Genomic DNA, 18,613 nt, shown 5'->3' with positions numbered 1-18,613 from the left:
TTGGAGAATGAATGAAGGAATGAATTGATGGATGAATGGTTTAATTAATGGCTGGATGGGGTAATGAATGAATGAATTAATTAATTGATGGGTTACTGAACTAATTAATGAATTAATGAATTGATGGATTTATTAATTACTTAATTAATTAATTAATGGATGTATGTATGGATGGATGGATGAATGGATTAATTCATTAATGGAGGGATGGATGGATTAATTAATTAATTAATGGATGGATGGATGGATGGATGGACGGATGAATGGGTTAATTAATTAATGGATGGATGGATGGATGAATGGGTGAATGAATAACTGACTGAATGGGCTTGCGAGCTTGTGAATAAACCACAGAATGAACTAATTCTAATAAACAGAGGAATGAATGTCTGAGTGTTACAGAGTATGGATGCTGTCATCCTCAGGTCTTCATTCCAAGTGTTAAACTGGACTTTAGCCATGTCCAATCTAAGTGTGGCTCCCTGGACAAAATCCAGTACGCACCCACCGGGGGAAACGTGAGTGTCTCAACACAGTGTGTCTACCTGCTCTAACCAACCTCTCACTCACTAACCAACAGGCATGGAGGATAGTGAATCGTGGTATCACTGTGACAGTGTTTTCTATTGTTTTGCTTTGCGTCTTGATTAATAAAGACATGGCGATTTGGCTTTTTAATCATATTCCCTTTTCAGTTTAGTCTTGGCACAAAGCACAGCTACCTAACCTCGTAGTGGTTTTCAGTACAGTACCCTGTCTGTGCATACAGGGTCATCAAAAACTATCCTAAAATAGTATTTTAACATAGTCCTTTAAATAGTCTTTTAACATAGTTATTTACCATAGAGTTTCAACTGTATGTATCCTGTCACACCAGACAGAGACGTCACTCAAAAGACACCTGGCCCACCCACCTATTGTTCATCTAGCATCATGGACTGAATCAAAATAAACACTGAAGATCCATTAAAACACCTGTTCTCTGACTTGTCACTTAGCACGGGTGTTCTCTGTGATGTAATCAATAGCCACATTCCAGAAGGTCTGCAAAGCTGACATCTACCCAGGCATAGTGAAATATGGTTCTGACTGCTTTGCAGATTGTCTGGAACACGGCCTATGTGTTTAGTGCTTGTTGTTGTGTTAGTGTCTCCTTTGATGTTCTATATTGATTGGTTTATTGTGGTAGATTGACTGGTTTCAGTTTATTGTGTGATGTCAGTGCCGTCTTGTGTGATGTCAGTGCCGTCTTGTGTGATGTCAGTGCCGTCTTGTGTGATGTCAGTGCCGTCTTGTGTGATGTCAGTGCCGTCTTGTGTGATGTCAGTGCCGTCTTGTGTGATGTCAGTGTCGTCTTGTGTGATGTCAGTGTCGTCTTGTGTGATGTCAGTGCCGTCTTGTGTGATGTCAGTGCCGTCTTGTTTGATGTCAGTGCCGTCTTGTGTGATGTCAGTGCCGTCTTGTTTGATGTCAGTGCCGTCTTGTGTGATGTCAGTGCCGTCTTGTGTGATGTCAGTGCCGTCTTGTGTGATGTCAGTGCCGTCTTGTTTGATGTCAGTGTCATCTTGTTTGATGTCAGTGTCGTCTTGTGTGATGTCAGTGTCGTATTGTGTGATGTCAGTGTCGTCTTGTTTGATGTCAGTGTCGTCTTGTGTGATGTCAGTGTCGTATTGTGTGATGTCAGTGTCGTCTTGTGTGATGTCAGTGTCGTCTTGTGTGATGTCAGTGTCATATTGTGTGATGTCAGTGTCGTCTTGTTTGATGTCAGTGTCGTCTTGTTTGATGTCAGTGTCGTCTTGTGTGATGTCAGTATCGTATTGTGTGATGTCAGTGTCGTCTTGTGTGATGTCAGTGTCATATTGTGTGATGTCAGTGTCATATTGTGTGATGTCAGTGTCATATTGTGTGATGTCAGTGTCGTCTTGTGTGATGTCAGTGTCGTCTTGTTTGATGTCAGTGTCGTCTTGTGTGATGTCAGTGTCGTATTGTGTGATGTCAGTGTCGTCTTGTGTGATGTCAGTGTCGTATTGTGTGATGTCAGTGTCGTCTTGTGTGATGTCAGTGTCGTCTTGTGTGATGTCAGTGTCGTCTTGTGTGATGTCAGTGTCGTCTTGTGTGATGTCAGTGTCGTATTGTGTGATGTCAGTGTCGTCTTGTTTGATGTCAGTGTCGTCTTGTGTGATGTCAGTGTCGTATTGTGTGATGTCAGTGCCGTCTTGTTTGATGTCAGTGTCGTCTTGTGTGATGTCAGTGTCGTGTTGTGTGATGTCAGTGTCGTCTTGTGTGATGTCAGTGTCATATTGTGTGATGTCAGTGTCATATTGTGTGATGTCAGTGTCGTCTTGTGTGATGTCAGTGTCGTGTTGTGTGATGTCAGTGTCGTCTTGTGTGATGTCAGTGTCATATTGTGTGATGTCAGTGTCATATTGTGTGATGTCAGTGTCGTCTTGTGTGATGTCATTGTCATCGTGTGTGATGTCAGTGTCATCTTGTGTGATGTCAGTGGGGTCTTGTGTGATGTCAGTGTCATATTGTGTGATGTCAGTGATGTCTTGTGTGATGTCAGTGATGTCTTGTGTGATGTCAGTGATGTCTTGTGTGATGTCTACCAACTGTCTCTATTGAGTGAGGTGGTTTACAGTGGTTTTGTAGTGATCGCTATTCTTCAGGCAGTTTGTTTCACAGATTGATGATGTCATTAACCTGTTGAGTGCTACTTTCTGTTCTTCCTTAAATGTATGCATATTTATTAATGATTTTTCATTGAAGATAATTAGAATACCGTAAATTATGGTAAATTCCGCATCATTTCAAGGTATTGTCCTACAGCCCTACAGATCTAAAATGTGGCAGTCCCTTCCCTCAGTGCAGTATAAGACAGTGTCTGAATGCGCCTCTCGCAGGTCCACATTACCACCAAGAAGATAGACCTGAGCCACATCACCTCCAAATGTGGATCAATGTCCAACATCCGTCACCGACCAGGTAATCAGCACTTTTTTAGTTGATTCATTAATATTGAGTGATTATTTAATAGAGAGAGTATTCCAATCTTTTGGATGAACAGGGCATAAGAACAATACATTTCTAGTTACACTTTCATATATTACATGTTTATGCTTTACCTCAGACAAGTCACGAACTGTAGTTTAATTAGCAATGGAATATTAATCCTACAGGCATTTTGTGTAGTTACACAGTTCAACTATTGCTTCTGTTTATATGAGTATTGATTCATTCATATCCTTTACTTCTCCTCTCTTCTTCTCTTCTTCTCCTCTCTCCTCTCTTCTTCTCCTCTCCTCTCTCCTCTCTTCTTCTCCTCTCTTCTTCTCCTCTCCTCTCTTCTTCTCTTCTTCTCCTCTCTCTTCTCCTCTCTCCTCTCTCCTCTCTTCTCTCTCTCTCTCTCTCCTCTCTTCTTCTCTTCTTCTCTCTCTCTCCTCTCTCCTCTCCTCTCTCCTCTCTTCTTCTCCTCTCCTCTCTTCTTCTTTTCTTCTCCTCTCTCTTCTCTCCTCTCCTCTCTCTCTCTCTTCTTCTCTTCTTCTCCTCTCTCTTCTCCTCTCTCCTCTCTCTTCTCTTCTTCTCCTCTCTCCTCTCTCCTCTCTTCTTCTCCTCTCTCCTCTCTTCTTCTCTTCTCCTCTCTTCTTCTCCTCTCCTCTCTTCTTCTTTTCTTCTCCTCTCTCTTCTCATCTCTCCTCTCTTCTACTCATCTCCTCTCTCCTCTCTTCTACTCCTCTCTCTTCTCCTCTCTTCTTCTCTTCTTCTCCTCTCTCTTCTCCTCTCTCCTCTCTTCTTCTCTTCTTCTCCTCTCTCTTCTCCTCTCTCCTCTCTTCTTCTCCTCTCTACTCCTCTATTCTCCTCGCTTCCTTCTCTTCTCTTCTTCTCCTCTCTCCTCCTCTATTCTCCTCGCTTCCTTCTCTTCTCTTCTTCTCCTCTCCCATGTTCTCTTCCTCTCCTCTCTCCTCCTCTATTCCTCTTCTCTCTCCTTCCTCTCTACATCTCCTACAGGGGGTGGTAACGTGCGTATTGAGAGTGTGAAGCTGGACTTCAAGGACAAGGCCGAGGCCAAAGTGGGCTCACTGGCCAACGCCAGTCACACCCCCGGGGGAGGACAAATCATGGTGAGACAGTCTACAGTAAAAGGACAGTACAGGGTCATGTTCATTAGGCACCAAACAGAAGAAAACGGACTGAAACAGGGAGGGACTACCTGGACTTTTCCAATAAGAAACTCTCATTTTCGTTTTTGATTGCGAAACGTTTTAAAACATGTTCAGTTGCGTGCCCTAATGGACACGACCTAGGTTTACATAAATGGCTTAGTAGTTTAGAGCATGGTGCTGGCAACAGCAGGGTTGTGGGTTTGATTCCAACATGGGCCATGGTTAACCCCCCCTCTCTGTCTCTTTCTCAGATCGAGAGCCACAAGCTGACGTTCCGTGACACGGCCAAGGCTCGCGTGGACCACGGGGCAGACGTTATCACCCTGTCCCCAGGTGGCACCGGGGGTACATCCCCCCACCGTCTCAGCAACGTGTCATCCACGGGCAGCCTCAACCTCCTGGACTGCCCCCAGCTGTCTACACTGGCCCAGGACGTCACCATGGCTCTGGCCAAGCAAGGCTTATGAGCCTCCTGCCTCCTCCATCGCCCCCTGGTTCCTGGTCCTCCATCGCCCCCTGGTTCCTGGTCCTCCATCTCCCCCTGGTTCCTGGTCCTCCACCTCCCCCTGGTTCCTGGTCCTCCATCGCCCCCTGGTTCTTGGTCCTCCATCTCCCCCTGGTTCCTGGTCCTCCATCTCCCCCTGGTTCCTGGTCCTCCATCTCCCCCTGGTTCCTGGTCCTCCATCTCCCCCTGGTTCCTGGTCCTCCATCTCCCCCTGGTTCCTGGTCCTCCATCTCCCCCTGGTTCCTGGTCCTCCATCGCCCCCTGGTTCCTGGTCCTCCATCTCCCCCTGGTTCCTGGTCCTCCATCTCCCCCTGGTTCCTGGTCCTCCATCTCCCCCTAGTTCCTGGTCCTCCATCGCCCCCTGGTTCCTGGTCCTCCATCTCCCCCTGGTTCCTGGTCCTCCATCGCCCCCTGGTTCCTGGTCCTCCATCTCCCCCTGGTTCCTGGTCCTCCATCTCCCCCTGGTTCCTGGTCCTCCATCTCCCCCTGGTTCCTGGTCCTCCATCGCCCCCCGGACCTCCTGGATCCCTTGGACCTCCTCGTCTTAACATCCCCCTTCAACATTTCTCCGTCGGCCCTCCACTGCAACAACCCTTCGCCGTCGTCCCCCAAGATAAGAAACCAGATGACTGTGATCAGAGTATCAGAGTCCGTCTTCCATCATTCCACTCCCCCTCTCGCTCCTCCATAGGAAAACATGCTATTTAAACTACCACCACCAGGGGGATTTTAATGACTGACTCTAGGATGTTTGTTCTTCTTCTTTCTGTTCTAAGGGATGTGCTCCACTCTGCTAGGGTGTGTTGTGTTGTTCTTTTGGCTTCTTTTCATTACATGTTGAACTTTCTTTGGGACATTACTGTAGATGGCCAGTGTGCTAGCTAGCTAAGGCATTGAAACAGGTACAGGGATAGTGTTGATAGGGTATTATCGGTTATCTAAGACTTTACAGTGATTCTTATTGTGTGGCAATGATCTCAAAGACATTCCATTTGGCCTAGGATATTAAGCGGTCCAGCCTGGTTTCATTCCCAACATACACTATATATACAAAAGTATGTGGACACCCCTTCAAGTTAGTGGATTCGGCTATTTCAGCCACACCTTTTGTTGACAGGTGTATAAAATTGAGCACACAGCCATGCAATCTCCATAGACAAACATTGGCAGTAGAATGGCCTTACTGAAGAGCTTAGTGGCTTATAACATGGCACCGTCATAGGATGCCACCTTTCCAACAAGTCAGTTTCTGCCAAATTTCTGTCAAATTTCTGCCCTGCCAGAGCTGCCCCGGGCAATTGTAAGCGCTGTTATTGTAAAGTGGAAACGTCTAGGAGCAACAACGTCTCAGCCGCGAAGTGGCAGACCACACAAGCGCACAGAACGGGACCACCAAGTGCTGAAGAGCGTAGTGTGTAAAAATCATCTGTCCTCGGTTGCAACACTCACTACTGAGTTCCAAACTTTCTCTAGGACCAACTTCAGCACAAGAACTGTTCGTCGGGGGCTTCATGAAATGGGTTTCCATGGCCGAGCAACCGCACACAAGCCTACGATCAACATGTACAATGCCAAGAGTCTGCTGGAGTGGTGTAAAGCTCGCTGCCATTGGACTCTGGAGCAGTGGAAATACGTTCTCTGGAATGATGAATCATGCTTCACCATCTGGCAGTCCAACGGGAGTATCTGGGTTTGGCAGATGCCAGGAGAATGCTACCTTCCCCAATGCATAGTGCCAGCTGTAAAGTTTGGTGGAGGAGGAATAATGGTCTGGGGCTGTTTTTCATGGTTCGGGCTAGGCCCCTTAGTTTCAGTGAAGGGAAATCATACAATGACATTCTTGACGATTCTGTGTCCAACTTTGTGGCAACAGTTTGGGGAAGTCCCTTTCCCGTTTCAGCATGACAATGCCCCTGTGCACAAAGCGAGGTCCATACAGAAATAGTTTGTTGAGATCGGTGTGGAAGAACTTGACTGGTCTGCACAGAGCCCTGACTTCAACCCTGTCGAACACCTTTGGGATGAATTGGAACGCCAACTGCGAGCCAGGCCTAATCACCCAACATCAGTGCCAGGCCTCACTAATGCTCGTGGCTGAATGGAAGAAAGCCCCCACAGCAATGTACCAACATCTATTGGAAAGCCTTCTCAGAAGAGTGGATGGCTGTTATAGCGGCAAAGGGGGGACCAAATCTAGATTTGGGTATGTCATTTTATGTGAACATTTAAAAAAAGAGGTTAATGCCCATGATTTTGGGAATGAGATGTTTGATGAGCAGCTGTCCACATACTTTTGATCATGCAGTGTATCTGATCCAGTATCCCAGGTCCTGTATGTGTCTCGTAGACAGGAGGCTGTTACGTTTGTGAACAACAATTCATTTACAACACAACACAACACAATTCAATACAATGCAAAATGTTACAACTGTAACGGTAAGAAATGGCTGTTCAGACAAGCTTGTTTCAATTCATTGGCAGAAAATGGGATGTTTACTATTAGACTTGATTTTGTTTTAGTCATGTGACTATATGACTTCATGATGTCATTTGCTGAATTATTGGACAAAATGTGGTTTTGTTGAGTTTGTTTTATCTCATTAATAGTGCAAATGGTAGTGTTGATGTCACGGTGGCTGAACTAGCTTGGCACATGCTGTCATGTCAAGTTACAATGCTATAAAACCCTCGCTTTCCAATAGACCTCTTCCACGAGCCATCAGGCTGCTTTTCTGCTTCAGTGATGTGAGCATTCATTTTACATACAGTAGCTCTGTGATTTTCACCAAACAGTCGCTGTTATGCTGACGTGACAAAAGCCAGTGAGTGACCTAATAGCACCGAGTTATAGACATAAAACATCTAGAGAGTGAACACTGTAGCTAGGGACTATACTGTGTCTAGTCAGTGAACACAGTCTATAACCGCTTTGTACCAGCCTTAGACTAATACGTTTGCTTCCAATAAGCCTTTCTCTTACGTTTAGAGTAGCAAGAACATGGACCTTGAATGAGCTAAGGGCCTGCAGTCGCTTGTGTAACTACGCAGAAAGTGTCTGAAGCTTTATATTTAAATCAACATTCCATGAAAAATAGCAGCTATGGTTGTACACTGTGAAAATGTCCCAGTCGGATCGTACGGACGGGACTTTCTGAGGAAAGAAGGTTAAAGTAATGAAGGGACGTAGTGGAAGGAAAAGGAAGTCATTCTCAACTTGTACGTGTTTGATAAAAATGTTCTAGCTTACTTTTATCTGTCACCATTTGTGATTCCCTCCCTCCCACCCCCAATTTCCAGATGTTGGTTACCCTTCAGTGTTTTTCTCAAACCCCTTCCCACAACACTTTGCCTGTTTTAAGTGTATTTAAAGAGACCATGTAGATGTGCACACTTTACAATGTTTGAAACAATGCTGTTGACAAAACACTCCTACATAATAATAACAGGAATAAAATAATAAAATGAACTAAATACATTCGTTTGAAACATTTTCTGGCTCTTCCCAAATATAATGAGCTGTTTTTAAAATGTCATAAATGTTTCTGCATTACGTTATTGGGACTGTGAGTGCTAGATTGCATGCTACTGAGTGTCACGGGCGTCATCGTGGAATTGACCGACCAAGGTGCAGCGTGGTGAGCGTACATTTTGCTTTATTTATGTAAATGTCGCCAACAAAACAAGAAACAAAGAAACGACTTTGGCTGTAGTGCCACCAACAAAGATAACTACCCACATAGAAAACATAGAAACATAGAAATAAAGAAACTAGAATGCCCACCCTAGTCACACCCTGGCCTAACCAAAATAGAGAATAAAAGCCTCTCTATGGCCAGGGTGTGACAGAGAGAATGACAGAATGACAGAGAGAGAGCGAGAAAGCGACAGGGAAGAGATTATGTGAAGGGTAATTCATGGAGTCATTTTAGGTGATGTAATTTGGGAAGGCTAACTGCATGCAACGGATGTATTTGGGCCCATCTGAACAACAGATGTTGTTGGGCCAAAAGGTTGTGCCCATCAGAACAGAACACTGTCATGTGTTTTTTTTAGATAACACGTTTAATAGCTGTACAGCCGACCAATAATCGTAATTGTGTGAATATCACTAGAAGGTATTTGTGGGTTATTTTATTCCCCTTTAGTGACGTGTCATATCATGAAATGTTAATGTGATCAAGACAGGGGTTTTATTTCAAGGTAATTAAACAACCTGTTGTTATTCATATGTTATTCATATGGGGATAGATTAAATATGTGTGGAGAAATACTCCAGTCTGAATGTGACGCATGTTGTGTGTAAACCGATTCTGCTTTTATATCGGTGTTTTTTTCTCGTCGTTTAGCCCACTGTTCCCAGTAGCCGAACCGGTCATACTTATGTTGGTAAGGAAGGCATCTGTTTTTACTTCCTAGTAGTCGTATTGCGTTTTAACAGCCCCCCCCCCCCGCGCCGCTGTGTGATAGATCACTCTGCCGTTCCCCGCTGCCGCTGCTCCGAAGGAGGTGCTGAAACCATATAGATCTCGCTCTGTTACCTCTACCACCGCCGGCATTTGCAGCCATTTTACACAAGCCGAACGGAATCATGTCGTGAGGCATCACATCACCTGGGACGACCGGACCCAGCTACGTCTGGACCGCGACAAGTCGACAAGATGGTGAAGCGGAAAAGCCTGGATGAGACCGACACGGAGTGCGGCAAGGGTATACCGTTCCCGATCCAGACCTTCTTGTGGAGGCAGACCAGGTTAGTGTCGTGACAGTCATTGATAACAGGTGTTTGCCGCTGCTCAGAATATACGGGGTGAGATTATATGTCAACCAAGCTAACTCGCTCCCTTAGGTTGTAAATGAAAATATGTGTTACATCTGTATAGAAGGTTTTTATGTGAGTGTCAATCATTTTACCCATTATACACCCGTTGACAGGGTTGTCATATCAGGCTATGCGTCAGTTCATTTGGTTAGGCTATTGTAGCCTATTCAATACATCCATACATACAACAACATGAAAAGAAAACCCCCCTAGAAAAACAGCTAGTTCTCGTTCTAGAGGAGGAGAAGGGGGGGGGGGGCTAAGATGTCACACCTGTAGACATGTTTGGGAAAAGGTGAAGGTGATTGCCTTATCAAGCATCCGCTTTAATCTACGGCTGGAGCCATCTGACATGTATACATGTGTTCACTGTTATTTCTAGAAGTAGAGCTAGGCTATGAGCGGTATAAGCGATCATATTTTATCATTTGCATGATCCCACTGGCCGCTTGCACGAAGACGTTTTGGCGGTCTAGCTCCAACATTTGCGTCACAGCCTATTCAATTTACCCTATGTAGCTAATGATATTATTTTCAATCAATGATGTAATGAAAATTAAACACGCTCCAATGTTTTCATGATTGCAGCGCGTTTCTGAGGCCGAAGTTGGGGAAACAATATGAGGCATCTTGTGTGGTAAGCCATTTTCCTAATGGAATAGTTATGATTAGAATGAATCATCGCTCTGCTTCTCCCGCGGCCTCACCGCACCGGCGAATTAGGGGAGCATTTTCCAGTTGCATTTAGCGGATTGGAGTTTGATCGGTTCTATTCTGTACCTTGTCCGTGTGTTTAAACTGTTATTACTATGAATTGTAGCTAGTTCAAACTCGTCTTTATAATTAATCTATACATTGTAATAACATGTCTTTGAGTGTATGACCATAGAGTAAATTGGGCAATAACTCAGGCTTGCTGCTTTCCCCAAGCCATATTACTTTGCTTGAGGACACATATGGGCCACATCCACTGGCACTCAATGGCCCTTCAGTTTATGGCTCAGAGACATCACTGGCCCATGTTCATGAAGCATCTCCTAGTAGGAGTGCTGATCTAGGATCAGGTTTACCTTTCACATAATAACAAATAGGATTACATGGACAGGGGGACCTGATCCCAGATCAGCACTCCTACTCTGAGACATTTAATGAATACGGGCCACTGTGTCTCTCTCCTAGTCCTTTGAGCGGGTGCTGGTGGAAAACAAGCTCCACGGTCTCTCCCCGGTGCTGTCGGAGGCCATCCAGAGCATCTCTCGCTGGGAGCTGGTCCAGGCCGCCCTGCCCCACGTGCTCCACAGCACCGCCATCCTGCTCTCTAACAGGAACAAGCTGGGTAAACACACATGGACGCAGACACACACATGCATGCACAGGCACGCACACAGACACGCATACAGTAATACAGACAGGAATACAGTAATACAGACACGCATACAGTAATACAGACAGGAATACAGTAATACAGACACGCATACAGTAATACAGACACGCATACAGTATTACAGACACACATACAGTAATACAGACACGCATACAGTAATACAGACAGGAATACAGTAATACAGACATGAATACAGTGATACAGACACGCATACAGTATTACAGACATACATACAGTAATACAGACATGCATACAGTAATACAGACACACATACAGTAATACAGACACACATACAGTAATACAGACACACATACAGTAATACAGACACACATACAGTAATACCGACACACATACAGTAATACAGACACACATACAGTAATTGACACACACTCAGACATGCATAGACAGACTTGCATACAGTAATTCACACACAGACATGCATACAGTAATACAGACATGAATACAGTAATTCACACACACTCAGACATACACACACAGACATGAATACAGTAATGCACCCCCCCTCCCACCACACACACCCATGCATCCCATCACACCAATCAAACACTAATCTCTGACCCAGGGGTGTCAAACTTATTTTGCCCCGCGGGCCACACTTAATGGCCAAAATTTGTCCTCTATCCATTACTTTTTGAAATTTCGATGCTCCCTAACTGTCTAGCTTTCGTATCGATAACTGTTATTAAGCTGGACAGAGTGAAGAGACTATAGATGACTGTTATCAAGCTGGACAGAGTGAAGAGACAATAGATGACTGTTATCAAGCTGGACAGAGTGAAGAGACTATAGATGACTGTTATCAAGCTGGACAGAGTGTAGAGACTATAGATGACTGTTATCAAGCTGGACAGAGTGAAGAGACTATAGATGACTGTTATCAAGCTGGACAGAGTGAAGAGACTATAGATGACTGTTATCCAGCTGGACAGAGTGTAGAGACTATAGATGACTGTTATCAATCTGGACAGAGTGAAGAGACTATAAATGACTGTTATCAAGCTGGACAGAGTGAAGAGACTATAGATGACTGTTATCCAGCTGGACAGAGTGAAGAGACTATAAATGACTGTTATCAAGCTGGACAGAGTGAAGAGACTATAAATGACTGTTATCAAGCTGGACAGAGAGAAGAGACTGTAAATGACTGTTATCCAGCTGGACAGAGTGAAGAGACTGTAAATGACTGTTATCAAGCTGGACAGAGTGAAGAGACTGTAAATGTCGGACCATTATAATTTCTACACGGTTTCGATTTGGTTTTTAAGTAATTAAGCGGATTCTGTGCTCCACAAAGCATTCCCGGAAGTATTGCAATGTTGGGCCTCTGGGTTTAGGGCCTCTGTGATCAAACCACCAGTGGGCCGCATTGAACAGGCCATATGTTTGACACCCCTGCTCTGACCCCTCACTCCTAACCCCCCTCTAACCCCAGGTCACCAGGACAAGCTGGGCGTGGCGGAGACAAAGCTGCTCCATACCCTCCACTGGATGCTACTGGAGGCGGCCCAGGAGTGCAACCAGGAGCCCAGCCTGGGCCACGGATGGTCGGGGGGCAGCAGCAGCTCAGCCTTCCTCCAGCCAATGGGGATTGGGAACCAGGGTTCCCCGCCAGCCAGAGGTGGCCAAGGTGGCCCAGGATCAGGCACCGGTTCTGGGTCAGGAGCGCCACGCTGTAGCGGGTCCCTGGAGGAGGATGAGCACGCCCGCACCAAGCTCTTCCACAAGAGCATGGCCACTGTGGAGCTGTTTGTCTTCCTCTTTGCTCCCCTCATTCACCGCATCAAGGTACCTCTGATTCATCCTTCCTGCTGGACTACCGCCTATTGATCTGTGTGGATAGATGCTGCGGTTGTGTTACATGGCTCTGGGAATGCTTTGGTGTGTGTCTGTGTTTGTGTGTCTGTGTGTGTCTGTGTGTCTGTGTGTGTCTGTAAACTTTTTCGCTGTGTTGTCTAGGAGTCTGATCTGACTTTCCGATTGGCCAGTGGTCTCATCATATGGCAGCCAATGTGGGAGCACCGGCAACCTGACGTCCCCGCCTTCTCTGCCCTCATCAAGCCTGTGAGGAACATTGTGACAGGTGAGACACCCAGAGGACACCAAAGAAAGCATGTAGTACTGACTCTATGGAATCATATGAGTTCTACTCTGCTGTTTTACATGAGACATTAGTAATATCCAAACCAAATACCATAGTAACAAAAGTGATATTTTAGTCTATTCTACATAGAGTCTAGACCCTAAAAGGGATCTTCTGCCCTGTCCATAGAGGGTTCCTGGAGCCGAAAAGGGTTCTTCAAAAGGACCTCTTATGGGGACAGCCAAAGAACCCTTTTGGAATCCTTTTTACTATGAGTGCATTCTATTCTATTCTATTAGATTCTATTCTATTAGATTCTATTCTGTTAGATTCTATTCTATTAGATTCTATTCTGTTAGATTATATTCTGTTAGATTCTATTCTGTAAACTACCACCTGTTTTGTCAACAGCCAAGAGGAACTCCCCGGTGAACAACCAGTGTAGCCCCTGTGGGTCCAGAAACCAAGGCCCCATGGTGAGTGTTCGTCTCAGGCAGCAGTGAGACAGCTGTACCCCTCCTCCAGCCCCTCCCTCCCCCCCAGGGCCTCTGCTAATATTGTTATCACTCCCGAGTGGCGCAGAGGTCTAAGGCACTGCATCTCAGTGCAAGAGGTGTCACTACAGTCTCTGGTTCGAATCCAGGCTGTATCACATCCAGCCATGATTAGAAGTCCCATAGGACGGCGCACAATTGGCTCAGTGTTGTCCGGGTTTGGCCGGGGTAGGCCGTCATTGTAAATAATCATTTATTCTTAAATGACTTACCTAGTTAAATAAAGGTTTTTAAAAATTCCCCTTGCTGGTGTGTGTGTGTGTGTGTGTGTGTGTGTGTGTGTGTGTGTGTGTGTGTGTGTGTGTGTGTGTGTGTGTGTGTGTGTGTGTGTGTGTGTGTGTGTGTGTGTGTGTGTGTGTGTGTGTGTGTGTGTGTGTGTGTGCGCGCGTGTGAGTAGCATCTGATTAGAAGAGACTAGAAGCCTCTTGACTGACAGACTCTTATTTGCTCTGTCTGCAGGGTTTCCAGGTGGTCTGTGAAACGGCCCAATCAGATTCATCCTCCCCCGGGGTTGGAGAGCAGAGCTGTCGCCGCGGCAACTCAGTGGAAAGAGGTGGGCCGTCAACGCGACAGGCTCCACTCGACAAAGGGATCGCCAAGAAGAAGTAAGCCGTTATGAACTGTGCAGTTCATACAAAACACAAACACGCGACATATGATACATGGAAAATGTGAACAGTAAGGAGACATTAAAGGGATTGGTACAGATACAGTGGCAAGAAATGAAAGTGAACCCTTTGGAATTACCTGGACTTCTACATAAACTGGTCATAATATGTGATCTGATCTTCATCTAAGTCACAACAAATAGACAAACACAGTCTGTTTAAACTAATAACACACAATTATACGTTTTCATGTGTTATTGAACCCCGTGTGAACAGTCACAGTGCAGGGTGGGAGAAGTATGTGAACCCTTGGTTTTAATAACTGCTTGACCCTCCTTTGGCAGCAATAACCTCAACCAAACATTTTCTGTAGTTGCAGATCATGCCACTCCAGAAGGCCTATTTTCTTTTGTTGAAGCCATTATGTTGTTGATTTACTTCTGTGTTTTGGGTCGTTGTCCTGTTGCATCACCCAACTTCTGTTGAGCTTCAATTGACAGACAGAAAGCCTTTCATTCTCCTGCAAAATGTCTTGATAAACTTGATGATAGCAAGCTGTCCAGGCCCTGAGGCAGAAAAGCAGCTCCAAACCATGATGCTCCCTCCACCATACTTTACAGTTGGGATGAGGTTTTAATGTTGGTGTGCTTTGCCTTTTTTTCTCCACACATAGTGTTGTGTGTTCCTTCCAAACAACACAACTTTAGTTTCATCTGTCCACAGAATATTTTGCCAGTAGAACATCCAGATGCTATTTTGTGAACTTCAGACGTGCAGTTTTTTTTGAACAGCAGTGTCTTCATCCGTCCTCCCATGAACATCATTCTTGTTTAGTGTTTTATGTTTCGTCGACTCGTCAACAGAGATGTTAACGTGTTCCAGAGATTTCTTTGTCTTTAGCTGACACTCTAGCATTCTTCTTAACCTCATTGAGCATTCTGCTCTGTAATCCTGCAGTCATCTTTGCACGACGGCCACTCCTAGGGAGAGTAGCAACAGTGATGAACTTTCTCCATTTATAGACAATCTGTCATAACGTGGACTGATGAACATCAAGGCTTTTAGAGATACTTTTGTAACCCTTTCCAGCTTTATACAAGTCAACAATTCTTAATCCTGGGTCTTCTGAGATCTATTTGTTCAAGGCATGGTTCACATCAGGCAATGCTTCTTGTGAATTGCAAACTCAAATTTTGTGAGTGTTTTTTATGGGGCAGGACAGCTCTAACCAACATCTCCAATCTCAACTCATTGATTGGACTCCAGGTTAGTTGACTCCTGACTCCAGTTATCTTTTGGAGAAGTCATTAGCCTGGGGTTCACATACTTTTTCCAACCTACACTGTGAATGTTTAAATTATGTATTCAATATAGACAAGAAAAATACAATAAGTTGTATGTTATTAGTTTAATCAGACTGTGTTTGTCTGTTGTTGTGACTTAGATGAAGATCAGATCTGATTTTATGACCAATTTCTGCAGAAAAAGGGTTCACATACTTTTTCTTGCCACTGTATTTCTTGTTTGAATCCCAGATTGCCCCTTTAATGGAACTGTCATGTCGCATGTATATGATGTTGTATGAAGGTGAAGGCATTGCTGTCCAGTATAGTAGCCTGTTAACATTACTATTATACAGGACTAGTACACGTTGACCTTATAGCAGTCTAGAAAGAACAAACTGGCTGCATTCATCTAGTTTAATGTTATATAATGTAGCCTGCAGCATCACCTGTTCCTCATAGCTTAGTATGGCTCAGTCACACACACACACACACACACACACACACACACACACACACACACACACACACACACACACACACACACACACACACACACACACACACACACACACACACCCGAGCGCTCATTCAGAGGTTCCACTCCATCCCTTGTGTATTATGATCAGTATAATGAGTTACAACTTGTTCCTCTCAGCCTCCCAGGCAGACACCAGATATAGACAGAGACTGAAACAGATCTGTCTCTCCCTGTCTGCCTGCTCTTACCAATGAGACACTTTACCCAGGGTATTGATGCTAAACTAACATGGTGCATGTCTAATGCTGGCACTGCCAGTGTGTGTGTGTGTGTGTGTGTGTGTGTGTGTGTGTGTGTGTGTGTGTGTGTCTAATGCTGGCACTTCCAGTCTCCAACTCTGTAACTTGGCCCAGAGCATCAGGCAGGCACATAATGGATAGACATCGATCTGCCCACTGCCCAACCTGACCCTCATACCCACTGCCCAATTTGACCCTCAGACCCACTGCACATGCTGCCCCTCAGACCCAGTGCCCAATTTGACCCTCAGACCCACTGCCCAACCTGACCCTCAGACCCACTGCCCAATTTGACCCTCAGACCCACTGCCCAAGCTGACCCTCAGACCCACCCACCTGCCCAGACCCACTCAGACCCACTGCCCAACCTGACCCTCAGACCCAGTGCCCAACCTGACCCTCAGACCCAGTGCCCAACCTGACCCTCAGACCCAGTGCCCAACCTGACCCTCAGACCCACTGCCCAACCCTGACCCCTCAGACCCAGTGCCCAACCTGACCCCTCAGACCCACTGCCCAACCTGACCCTCAGACCCACTGCCCAACCCCTGACCCTCAGACCCACTGCCCAACCTGACCCTCAGACCCAGTGCCCAACCTGACCCTCAGAGTGCCCCTGCCCAGACCCTGACCTGACCCTCAGACCCACTGCCCAACCTGACCCTCAGACCCAGTGCCCAACCTGACCCTCAGACCCAGTGCCCAACCTGACCCTCAGACCCAGTGCCCAACCTGACCCTCAGACCCAGTGCCCAACCTGACCCTCAGACCCAGTGCCCAACCTGACCCTCAGACCCAGTGCCCAACCTGACCCTCAGACCCAGTGCCCAACCTGACCCTCAGACCCAGTGCCCAACCTGTGCCCGCTTAGGGAGAAGAATAACAATTTGGATTTAAATGATTTGGCATGCATCCAGTTAATGATGAATTCATTTTAGGGTAAAACTGTGAGTGTTGAATATAAGAGTTTATACAACAGGTTGGTCTAATACTGGAAGCTGATTGGTTAAAAGAGCATTCAAGCCGGTGTCTATTCCGCAAGTTACCACCAGCTAAATCTATGACGTTAAAATGCCTATTTACTCTGTTCCATCTGACCGAGCAATCCACTGTCTCATTAGCCCAGCCAGACAATGTATAAACATGATCTCCACTGTAATAGGCATAGACTAGCAATTGGTTTTCAATAGCGGAGATTTGTATAAAACCTGCGGTCTGTCTCTCTGACATCTCCAGCTGTCTCACAGTAATGAACGTGTAGGGGTCGGGAGTAGGGACGAGACAGACAGGCAGGCAGCGTTTCTCAACTAGTCGAAATCATGAATCTGCTGGCATCATTTTTATGGATATATACAAATAAATGTCAAATGAATCTAAATGCAGCTAGTTTGCAGGCTTTCCAACTTCAGTTTGAAGTGAATGTGTAAGCTGTGTTGTTGGCTAGCTTCCCTGAACAACAGTGTCCTGACAAGAGAGCACATGTTCTATGCCAGAAGAAATCTCGCATCATTAGCTCATTCTTACGAAGGTATCTAAATACATTTAAGTAGAAAACAGCTTAAACAAATGCAAATGCAGCTACTTTTCTGTTATTCTGACTGCAATGTTTGACCTGACTGTAAGTTAGCCATAGTTGTTTTAGCTAGCGAGCAAGGGATAAGAACGTTGCCAGCCAGTATGGCAATAGAACATTTAGATTGAATGACTGGCTCGCGTCCATAGATACAAAACAAAAATGCTTAACAACTGGGTCACGTCTCGGGCCTAATAATACCCATGCCAATATATCCTCCAAACATCGGCTTCTCTGACATTATCCCTGAAGTATGCCTTAGAATTAGAAATTAGAATACTAGAATTGTCATGAACCTTCTTATGATGGGATTAAGGTCAGCCATTTTGGTCAGGGAGTTGTTCAACCATGGTTTGCTAGTGATGTGATAAGATATTGTGTTTGTGTAAAATAATGAATTTGAAGAAGTTATCTGCACTGTTTGTTTGTTAGTTAGATAGCCAGACAGATTTAGAGGAATGATTCCATTAATGTTTCAAATTAAATGCCAATATGCCAACATTCCATTCAAACAAATGCAGTCAATCCACAGCCACACTGGCTGAATTCAGTTGATGATAGGACTCAGACAAGTTGTAAATACAACAAGTTCTGATATTGTATCATATAACAGCATTCTCAGCTTTCCAGGAAAGGAAACATTTAGACATTTATGGTCTGTTTACATATATTTTAGAGGCTATAGATATATATATATACATAAACTTTGTATAAAACCTGTATAAACTGTATTTATAGTTCTATTACAATATTTTAGGTTGACAATAATTCTGTTACACAATTTGTGATATATCACATGCCTATTTCACTTTTATTCTCCATCAGTAAAATCAGGATTATGTC

The 18,613-nt window shown here is 45.0% G+C and overlaps 2 protein-coding genes across 2 annotated transcripts in view; both read left to right on the top strand.

Annotated features, from left to right (window-relative positions):
• The window catches only part of LOC112242292 (microtubule-associated protein 2), a 59,820-nt gene extending 55,176 nt beyond the window's left edge, over nucleotides 1-4,644 (top strand). The window contains 4 exon segments of the mRNA XM_042325099.1: nucleotides 426-518; nucleotides 2,904-2,985; nucleotides 4,009-4,121; nucleotides 4,415-4,644. Coding sequence (XP_042181033.1) covers nucleotides 426-518; nucleotides 2,904-2,985; nucleotides 4,009-4,121; nucleotides 4,415-4,630 — 504 coding nt within the window. The 3' untranslated portion in view covers nucleotides 4,631-4,644.
• Nucleotides 4,645-9,118: 4,474 nt separating this feature from the next.
• Nucleotides 9,119-18,613, top strand: part of LOC112239191 (protein unc-80 homolog) — a 91,258-nt gene continuing 81,763 nt past the window's right edge. The window contains exons 1-7 of the mRNA XM_042326225.1: nucleotides 9,119-9,418; nucleotides 10,076-10,124; nucleotides 10,667-10,823; nucleotides 12,325-12,677; nucleotides 12,849-12,972; nucleotides 13,384-13,448; nucleotides 13,986-14,131. Of these exons, the coding sequence (XP_042182159.1) occupies nucleotides 9,327-9,418; nucleotides 10,076-10,124; nucleotides 10,667-10,823; nucleotides 12,325-12,677; nucleotides 12,849-12,972; nucleotides 13,384-13,448; nucleotides 13,986-14,131 (986 nt within the window). The 5' untranslated portion in view covers nucleotides 9,119-9,326. The remainder of the gene's footprint in view (nucleotides 9,419-10,075; nucleotides 10,125-10,666; nucleotides 10,824-12,324; nucleotides 12,678-12,848; nucleotides 12,973-13,383; nucleotides 13,449-13,985; nucleotides 14,132-18,613) is intronic.

The sequence above is a fragment of the Oncorhynchus tshawytscha genome, linkage group LG08, assembly GCF_018296145.1.
Source record: "Oncorhynchus tshawytscha isolate Ot180627B linkage group LG08, Otsh_v2.0, whole genome shotgun sequence".
NCBI classification, from domain to species: Eukaryota; Metazoa; Chordata; class Actinopteri; order Salmoniformes; family Salmonidae; genus Oncorhynchus; species Oncorhynchus tshawytscha.
The sequence above is the reverse complement of the archived record's forward strand: the minus strand, read 5'-3'. Positions and strand labels throughout refer to the sequence as shown.